This window comes from Hevea brasiliensis, chromosome 14 (genome assembly GCF_030052815.1).
Source record: "Hevea brasiliensis isolate MT/VB/25A 57/8 chromosome 14, ASM3005281v1, whole genome shotgun sequence".
Lineage (NCBI taxonomy): Eukaryota > Viridiplantae > Streptophyta > Magnoliopsida > Malpighiales > Euphorbiaceae > Hevea > Hevea brasiliensis.
In genome coordinates this window covers 86035619-86046035 of record NC_079506.1, presented here as the reverse complement: position 1 = coordinate 86046035, position 10417 = coordinate 86035619, and the positions used below count along the sequence as shown (strand labels likewise).

At 28.4% G+C, this 10417-nt stretch overlaps 2 protein-coding genes across 3 annotated transcripts; both read left to right on the top strand.

Moving 5' to 3' along the window:
- LOC110667099 (ras-related protein Rab11C) lies at positions 1 to 2167 on the top strand. Of its 2 annotated transcripts, XM_058133667.1 has the most exons (3): positions 1 to 72; positions 160 to 375; positions 1244 to 2167. In XM_058133667.1, the coding sequence occupies exons 2-3, from the start codon at positions 211 to 213 to the stop codon at positions 1727 to 1729; spliced, it is 651 nt and encodes a 216-aa protein (XP_057989650.1). In that variant the 5' UTR covers positions 1 to 72; positions 160 to 210; the 3' UTR covers positions 1730 to 2167. The 2 variants fall into 2 exon arrangements, with proteins under 2 accessions (XP_057989650.1, XP_021683522.1); XM_021827830.2 differs by lacking the exon at positions 1 to 72 and having other exon boundaries at positions 123 to 375.
- A 2273-nt stretch (positions 2168 to 4440) lies between these two features.
- LOC110667063 (BEL1-like homeodomain protein 9) lies at positions 4441 to 9049 on the top strand. The gene is made up of 4 exons (XM_021827772.2): positions 4441 to 5061; positions 7609 to 7982; positions 8063 to 8123; positions 8442 to 9049. Exons 1-4 carry the CDS (start codon positions 4534 to 4536, stop codon positions 8904 to 8906), a joined length of 1428 nt encoding a protein of 475 aa, XP_021683464.2. The 5' UTR covers positions 4441 to 4533; the 3' UTR covers positions 8907 to 9049.
- The last annotated feature ends 1368 nt before the right edge of the window (positions 9050 to 10417 follow it).

Here is a 10417-nt window from a genome sequence, read left to right as displayed (position 1 = left end):
AACCTTCTCCTTCACCAAAAGCTTTATTCCAGGAACGTTTGAATTTCAATTCTATACCTTTTTTCTTTTATGGTAAGTTCCTTTCTTTCCTTTTCAATCCCTTCAATGCATATTTCTTTTTTTTTGTGAAATGTGTCTGTGGATCTGAGATCAATGTAGGTTTTGGAAGGCATATCAGAGAACAAGAAGAAGAATAATAGTACTAATTAAATGGCATACAAGGTGGATCATGAGTACGATTATCTTTTCAAGATTGTATTGATTGGAGATTCAGGTGTTGGTAAATCCAACATTCTTTCCAGGTTTACTCGTAATGAGTTTTGCTTGGAATCCAAGTCTACTATTGGTGTTGAGTTTGCAACCAGGACTCTTCAGGTACCTCCTTATCACACCCATGAATTGGGATCTTTAGTTTTTTTTTTTTTTTCCCTAATTTTTTCCCTCACTTGATCATTCCCATGTTTTATGAATCATTCATTTTTTTTTTCTTTTTCCATGGTGAGCATAAAAAAATCCCTTGTAACTTGACTAGCTTGGCTTGATCCAACATTTAAAAGCATATCACTCACCCAATAGAGTTAATTTTCAGATTTTAATTCTTCACTCTCTCAATCCCCTACTACTGCAATCCTCTACTTAAAAAACTCATGTAACTTGTCCTTAAGACAAAATTTTCATTGAAAGTCTCGAATTCAAATTTCGTTACGAAAGAATAAATAAAAAGAACATATATATATATATATACACACAGAGATTAGTGTGTGACATCATTTGCATGTAAAAATCATGTGAGTGAATTTATCTAAGGGAAAAACAAATGTTATTGCTCTTGCTACTCATGTGATTATGTGTCACTGATGCAATATTTTCTTGTACATGATGAATGTGTATATTAAATTTGGCATAGGAAATGGGAGTTTGCATTGTTGAGTTGATGATAAGCAGAGAAGTATTAACGAGACATGTGCATATTGTACTAAGATGGTGACAATTTTTAAATAGTTATTTAGTCATTGTGGTAGGGCAGTAAGGTGGGAAATTGTCAGGAATTAGAATCCCTTCTGGTTTGCTTTGTTCATTGAAATTATTTGTGAAGAGACCTCAAAATGCCTCATCAATTATTGAATTACTCAAGATTTTGGAAAAGGGGTGGAATTTGTGATACTGGGATATGGTGGACTCCACAGAAGTGTTGCCGTTGTCTAACTGTTTCTGAAGCTTGAACTTCTAATTTTTGATACAGGTAGAAGGGAAGACAGTTAAGGCACAGATATGGGACACAGCTGGTCAAGAAAGGTACAGAGCCATCACCAGTGCATACTACAGAGGTGCAGTTGGTGCACTCTTGGTTTATGACATAACAAAGAGGCAAACATTTGACAATGTCCAGAGGTGGCTTCGGGAACTAAGGGACCATGCAGACTCCAACATTGTGATAATGATGGCTGGAAACAAGTCTGATCTGAACCACCTGAGAGCAGTCCCAGCAGATGATGCTCAATTGTTGGCTGAGAAGGAAAGCCTTTCATTTCTTGAGACTTCAGCATTGGAAGCTTTAAATGTGGAGAAGGCATTCCAGACCATTCTGCTGGATATCTACCACATTATTAGCAAGAAAGCTCTTGCGGCACAGGAAGCATCTAATTCAACTGGAGTTCCTCAAGGAACTACAATTAATGTTGCGAATATTTCTGGTAATGCGGACAAGAGACCTTGTTGTTCTAATTAGCAAGATCCTGATCTTAAAGAATTGGGAAAGAAAGGAGAGTCTAGCATTCCAGGAAATTTTCGTTTTCGGCCATTTGACAGAAAAGAGATGATGCCTTTTTTCACCTTCTGTCATATACTCTTCTGAGAAGCCATGTGGGAAGGAAGAAGGTTTATAGTCCATTCGAATCAATTCAACAAATGATCAAAAGAAGGCCATGTGTTTCAACACTGGCGTAGTGGAGGAGAATAGCAGGAAAATTGCTGTCCTTCTAAAGTAGGTAATTAAAGAAAATTCTCTGAAATTTGTGACGGATCTTATAGCTGATTAATTCTTTGAATGTTAGGAATTATGGTAATTAAGAATGCACTATTCTCTCAATGATCAGCATTGCATAGTTGAGAAATATTTTACCCTTTTCATAATTGTTGTAGGGCAAATAGGCATGAATTACCACAGGGTAACAACTAATATGTCCCATATGAATGCAGCAGCCCATGGCTTAAAAGCAACAGCCCCTGCATGAGGCTTTGACTTGCTCGTTTTAATTCGCATAAAATCTAAATAACTTATTAATGAGTTCATCTACATGACCTAACCTAAAGTTGACCTAATCAACCCTAATTGTGACCCAAGAATTAAATAAATAACAATTTTTTTTGAAAAATTAATATTTTGATAAAATGAAACACAAAAATTGATATGAATATAAAATATTTCAACTCAAATTCATTTAAAAAATTGTTTTACAATTCACAATAACTAAAATCTAAATGATTCGAATCTTAACTTATCTATTTTGACACACTCTTAAATGTGAATTTTTTACCTATACAATGTAAAAAAACATTAGAGTTCATTTGAAATAAATCATTTATGAGAAAAGAATTTCAAAAAAAAATTATTTTTTTAAATTAAAAAGAATTGAATTCTTTCATTTTTAAAATATGAGAATTAACAAAAAAAAAAAGAAATTATTTGAATTAAATTCTTATAAAATTTTATATTTAAAATAAGAGTTGGGAAACAATTTTTCTTCCTTACGCTTATAGCAATTTGATTAAAATTACTATTTATTTATTTTTCATTTTTAATAAGAAAAAGTTCTATTATTTCTTTAAAAGCTATAACATCTTAATCCATTATATTTCACTTTTTATAATAATTTAATTTATATAATTTTAATATTTATAATAATTTAATAGATTTAAAATAACTGCTTCAATTTATTTATATAGTTGATTAATGAATTTTAATAAAACAATTATTTTTATTTTTAATTAAAAATTAAAAAATTTAAATTTTTTTTTCATATCTCAAAGATAAAATTGTAAAATACTTTTATTACATTCTTTTCTTTCTAAAAAATTTAATTAAAATATATTAAATTAATTTAAAGATATTTAAAAAAAATCAAAAAGGTTTTTTCCTTCCCTCCTTTCCTCTCTTCCTGTCTCAAATGTTGCAAAAGACTCCATAAGAGCTCCGTAAGATAGATTAGGGGAGAGCATTCGATCAGTTCGGTTCCGAATCGAACCGAATATTAAAAATTAAAAAATTGAATCGTTTAAAAATGTAAATCGAATCGAACCAAACCAAATAAAAAAATAACAGTTCGGTACAGTTCTGTTGCATTAAACTAAAAAATTATAATTTTTATTTTTTAGGCTGCACTTATGCATCTTGGGCCTTGAGGCTTATGCATATTAGGCTAAAAAATTATTTGGGCCATTTTACTATTTAGTTTAATCAGTTTTATCGGTTTTAACCGATAAAAAATCGAATCAAACCGAAAATCGAATATATTAAAAGTTTCAAATCGATTCGAATCGATAAAACTAAAAAACTAAACCGATTGAACTAAAATGGCTCGATTCGGTTTAATTTTTCGATTAACACCGAAAACTGCACAGGCCTACGAAAGATTGCCTAAACTCTCTTTCCCCTACAAACCACATCCAGAAAATTTTTTATTTTAATTTAGTATAAACTTAAAATATTAGAGTAATTTTTATAGCTTGTCTTAAATTGTATTTTATATTTTATTTTTATCTCTTAATTTCAATTTGATATTAAAAAAATCTTTGAATTTTAATTTTATTTTATAATAAATTTTTCTAATTTGCTATAGCAATTTTTCAAATTAAAAAACATGAAATTACATTTTTACTTTTTTTCACATTAAAAAAAAGCCATTTCAACTGACATCTAAATATAGAATAAAAATATCAAATGCATATGCTTTTAGAAAATATGAGGATTTATCTTTAACTGAAAAATACTAAAATTATATTTATAGACATTACAATATAATTTAAAAAGTTTTTTAAGCTAGAAACTTATTATTGCACATTATAATATTTTTTTGAAATATTATTAAATTTTAGAGATTTTTTATAAGAAATTAAAGTTAAAAGCAAAAGTAAAACATGAAGTAAAGTTTAAAGATGATGAATAAAAATTACACAAAAATTATATATGATAATATTTAATATGGAATAAATGATATATTTTTCTTTTTTGATAAAAAAATAAGTGTTATTTTGACCAATTAAATCAAAGTGTTATTTTCAGTCCTGAATTTAATAAAACTGTTACATCATGTGGTTGTTAATTTTTTCCCAGGGAAAAAAAATCTCTCTTGATTTACAAAAATTATTTTCTAAGAAAAAGTACTTCTCTCATACTTCAAGTCAAGGCCTCTCTGGCCTGTATGCTAACGCACTGCCAGCACACTCTCTGCAACTCACTGAAAAAATCTTAATCATTATATCATAACCCTCTGTCCTTGTCTCTCTCGCTCAAACCCGAAAAGCTTTCCGTTCATGGCACAAAACTTTGAGCCCTTTGATGTCCCACAGCACAACAGAAGAAACAAGCTTCGCTTCATTACTCAAACCAGCCAAGAACCGCAAAACCCACCAACCCTCATGAACCCTTCTCCAACTCCTTCTTTCTCCTCCCTTCAAAACCCTAAAGATCACCATATGATGAGCTACCACCCCTTAACTAGCCACCAAGAGGGTTTATCATTGTCTCTTTCATTTCAACTCGACAGGCAAAGATGCAATGCTGTTTCAGTTTTTGGAGATTTCTTGAAGCAGAATGGTGAAATCAGAAGCTCTGTCCCTCTTGGCCCATTTACGGGCTATGCATCAATCTTGAAAGGTTCAAGGTTCTTGAAACCTGCACAGCAGATTTTGGATGATCTTTGTGGCACTGCAAATTATGAAGTTTTAAACGTTTCTTTGGAACTTTTAAATGAAAGTGAAGTTATGAGAGAAAGTGCTGCGCTTAGTGATCGAGTAGAGCATCGTTGGAAGAATTCAAAGTTGATGTTAATGCTAGACGAGGTATGTAATATGTTTGTGTTTGAGATTTGAGAATTTAATTGAAACTTCTCCTTCACATTTAACCTCCTTAATTTCTTATATAGGCTGTTAAAGATACACTATCATCAATTCTCCTATACATGAAAAATCATGACTACATGATTAACGAGGGGGCTGATTTAAAAAAAAAAAAATCTTCAAATAAAATTAACAAAGATTAATTCTCTTTTTTGCATTATTAGGAAAGGGTGGCAACGGGTAGAGTAAGTATAAGTTATCCAACAAAATTATTCTACTGAAATTTGAATTAATTAATATTTTTAAAATTTAAATTTATATTAAATTAATTAAAATTTATTTTTAACTATTTAAATTGACTTCAAGTATAATTATTATTATTCAAAAAATTATTTAAATATATTTAATTTTATATATTTTAATTAATAAATTACATAAATAATTATTTTTATTAATAATTAATATTTTAAAATTTTAATAATTTCATAAATATTTAAATTTATTTTATATAAAATAAAATATATAAAAAATTTATAAATATTATTATGAAAAATATATATTTTATATTTAATTAAATATTTTATGTGCACGTGTAAAATTTAAATTCATTCTGAAATTGTTATAATTTTTTTTTAAATTTAAATCTGATTATATATTTAAATTTATTCTATTAAAATTTAATTAAATTAAATACCTGTTAAAATCTGAACTATTGTCATCCTAATGGGAGGTGCATGGTGGGAGTAAGATATTAATTAAAGGATTATTTTTTTAAAAGCAAAGTTCATTTTCAATGGCAACATTTTCGATGCAAATTTATTTTTTAATTGTGTAATATTGAACTGAATAATCATTTAAGATTTATTTGAAAGTAGAAAATTAAAAAAAATTAATAACAATAATTTTGAAATATTAAAAACCTATTATTTCTTGAAAAATTTATTGTTTAATTTTTTTATTTTAATAAAATTAATTAATTTTTTTTATTTTAAAAATATATTAATTAATCTTTATAATTTTTTTTTTATGTATACTCTCAGCTTAAGTTGGAGGGGAGAGAAAAAACTGTTACAGCAAGGACTAAATAATTTCATAGTTAGAAAATAAAGTTATCATACAATCATGTTTTTCAAGTTATGAGAATTAAATAAAATTTAAATTAACTCCTAAAATTATTAAAAATACTAAAGAGTAAAAGAAACATAATTATAGTGACTAATTAATATATTTTTTAAAATAAAAAATTAATTAGTAAATAGGAGAATTAAATAGTAATTTCTTTTATTTTTTATTGTAAATTTATTGAATTAGAAAAAAATAATGATATTTTTAAATCCACGAACTTTCTGAATTCTATTTCTTGAGTTATGCACTTTTTTAAATATTATTTTTAAACGATGTTCGTTAATTTTCTTGTGTCAACATCAAATTGAGAAATTCATGAAATAAACAATATATTATATATGATTGAAAAATAAGAGTTAAATAAACAAATGTTAGAAATTAAAAGCTTGTAAATGAGTTATTGGCTCTTGAATTAGAGTTACTATAAAATAAATTTAATATTATTATTGATAAGAATTTTTAAATAATTAAATAATTTTAAACTAATTTTTAACTGATTTAAATAATATATATATATATATATATATATATATATATATATATATATATATATATATATAAACTGTAATATCAAACAGTCCGTGAAAAACAATATTATATTTCCTATAAATTTCTTTACGAATTCTTTTGGGCATGATGCATGTCAAATTTTATGCACAGGCTAGCATACTTCAACTCAACCATTCTTCTTAGCATGCACTGGAAAAAGCTCCATCCATGCACTGCCAAATGCCACTGAAACACTATGCATATTGGTCTAAAGATTTTAATACATGGAAGTTGATAAAGATAATGGAAGCTTGTGAATCTTGATGTTTGTTTTACTTTCAACTGAGTTAATGAAAAACAGGGTGATTCGATTGTTATTGTCAGGGCAACAGTGTATTGGGACAAGATATATAAGTAGACATTGTAAAAAAGATGACTTGTCTTGTCACATATTGGATCCATGTACTGTTCCTTTGTTCTGTTTTGTTAGCTTTGTTTTCTTTAAAATTCAGTCCTCTGCTTTCTTTCTGCTTCTTTAACTGAACTGAAACTGTTGCATCTTGTTCAAAACTGTCTACATTACTGTTCCAGTCAAAATTCTATTGCTGAGCACAATCCAGTTTTTATTAGCACAGCATTGATAATGGCAAAGAGTTCTTTGCTGTTCAGTTTTTGTTGATTTAGCTCGGACTAAAACTCAAACCCAAGATCTAATAAGTCTGGAGATTACTGGCTAAGTAAACTAGATATTTGCAGTTCACTTTTCCTATACCATAATCATCATTTGCTGATAATAAAATTTTTATCACGATTCATGTTCGAATCTCTCATTAGGCGAGCATAGCCTTTTGATCTAATCACAAATTAACAAATTCTAAGGTTATGAATTTCATATTTGAACCTAAGCAATTTGTTCTTTGGTAATATGTGTTTTAGGTATACAGGAGATACAAGCTCTATTGCCAGCAAATGCAATCAGTTGTTGCATCATTTGAAAGTGTTGCTGGACTTGGAAATGCAGCTCCCTACATTTGCTATGCTATTAAAACTGTTTCAAAGCATTTCACTTGCCTCAAGAATGCACTTTTGAACCAAATTCACTTCACAGGGAAGGCTTCTGATGAAAGTAATATTATTAGCAATGAAAGAATTCCAAGATTTCGTGCATCTGATGAACAAGGTCTTCAAAACCAAAACCCAAGTCTCAAAATTAGCATTCTTCAACATCCTGTTTGGCGATCTCAAAGAGGACTACCAGATCATGCAGTAGCTGTGCTTAAGACATGGTTATTTGAACACTTCCTTCATCCGTAAGTGATTTAAAAAACATAGAAAATGGTATTTGGGTATAAGATATTGATCTTATGCAATTGGGTTTTTTGCATTACAGCTATCCAAACGACTCAGAAAAGCAAATTCTGGCTCAACAGACAGGTCTGTCGAGGACTCAGGTGATTTTCTCACTCCAAATTTCCCTTCTTTATTTACCATTTTTATCTTGAGGGATGACTAAATTTTACGTTAACCATCAACCTACCACAATTCTTCTCCTTTGTCTGGGCTTGAGATGGCTATATTTTGCTAAACTCACATAGTATGGAATTAAAGATTAGTTGCTGTGAATTTACCATTTTTAACTTCAGTGTCTCCTCATAACTTTGGTATCTGGGGACATGCCTAATTGCTTCAATTGCAGCAAGAATCAACCTGAAAGTCTATGATATGCTGGAGATAAAATTGCATTTCAGTGAATACTACTGTCTCTGCAGGTTTCTAATTGGTTTATCAATGCAAGAGTCAGACTTTGGAAACCAATGGTGGAAGAAGTCTACAAGATTGCATCTCAGCAAGGTCATCAAGTACCATTAGAAGCAGCTAACCACAATGCCAATGTGCCTCCTCTTGATTTCCCTTTGGAGAAACTGTCGCAAACCACTCATCACCAGAACGCTGAGAATATCCAAACCAACTGCTCTAGAAATGAACTAGCTGATATGTCTATGCAGAGACCGGAACTAAGAAATGTATCTTTTGACAATTCTTCAAGCCTTTTCCAAACTGCTAATGATGGAGTTTCTTTGGCATTAGGACTTCATCAGAATGTTGGGATTGATATGTCTCAGCCACTCCTCATGAACATAGCTCACCATGTCAACCTGGAAATGATTAGTGTGATGGATTCAGCATCCGCTGCAAGTTTTCAAGCACAAAACCAGCATTTTGGGAAGGACTAGAGGAGCTAGATGAAGGAAATTTGCAGCCTGTAGTTTGATTAATTGTGCTTAAATTATAAAGAACAATTTTTAGAGTAACTTCAATTTAGGCAATCTTTTCTTTTTTATCAGCAGAGGAAGTTGAGATGGAAGAAATGTTGGCAAAGGGCAATACACCGGAGGGTCAAAGATATTTTATGAGAATTTATTTCCAATTTGTTGCTTTGTTTTCGATATTTTTTTTTTCATCTTATTGTATAATTAATATTTACCATTGATCCTGAAAGCCAAAAAAACATGTATATATACAAAATTCTCTACATCAAAGTCATCCCTTTTATAATCTAATTACATCACATCAAGAGAACTCTTATCGACAAATAAGAATATATTAAATAATTTTATAAAAATTACTCATAATAAATATATTAGTTAATTTTTTTTATTCTTCTCTAAAAATAATCTAAAATATTTTTTACTATTTTATGCTCAAAGCTCCTCATCAATAAATAAAAATTTCTTTTCTCACGACTTAGGCCAAAACCTCTAATTTCTTTAGTAAAAACCTAAATTTTCTTGAAAAAACTAAATAATCTTTTCACAAATATTACTATTTATTGTGTAAATTTCTCAATTTTATTACTATTTATTATGTTAATTTCTCGATTTTATTCTAATTAAAAATTTAACTCAATTTAAGAATATCATTATAATAAAAATTTTACACATACTTTTATATAGAAAATATTCATTTTCACTTTAATTAGGGAAAAGTTAGCTAAATTATGAGTACTTAATATAATAATTTAAATCTTTATATCTTTAAAAATAATTATAATAACAAAAATAAATATATATATATATATAATTTTAATATATAAAAATAATAAAATTTATCTATATATAATATATAAATATATATAATAAATATAAATATATAAATATATATAATTAATATAATTTAATTTATCTTATAATAATGATTACTCATAATAATGATTATTATAATATTAAAATAGTAATTATTAAATAAATTATAATTTATATATTGAAGAATTAATAATTTAATTATAATTTTCAATAATTAAATAATTAATTAATAAAAAAAAAAAGAAATTTTAATAATAAAAAAAACTATGTGTTGAGATAACGGAGAATAACACGTGACAAATTGAGGATTACAAAAGAGAGCCTCATCTAGATGCGAGTGATGTGGCAAAATTTTTGCAAGCCCACGTGGCAGTCTACAAGTGTAGGTAAGGATGAACAGACTTGCAAAAGCACCGACGTAGCAAAAGCACGTCACTGGAAATCCAACTTGCACAGAATATTCCAAACCTAATTTCTACTTATTCCACCTTCCAAACACTCCTCTACTTTCCCCTCTACATATTAAATTAATATCAACCATTAAGATCGCTTACCTTTTTGTCAAAGTCAATTATATGTAACAAATAAACGGCTGATGTTGTTTTTCCATATCATAGATTGAAACCACATAGCATAAAAGTCCAAAACAGGCGAAGCACCAA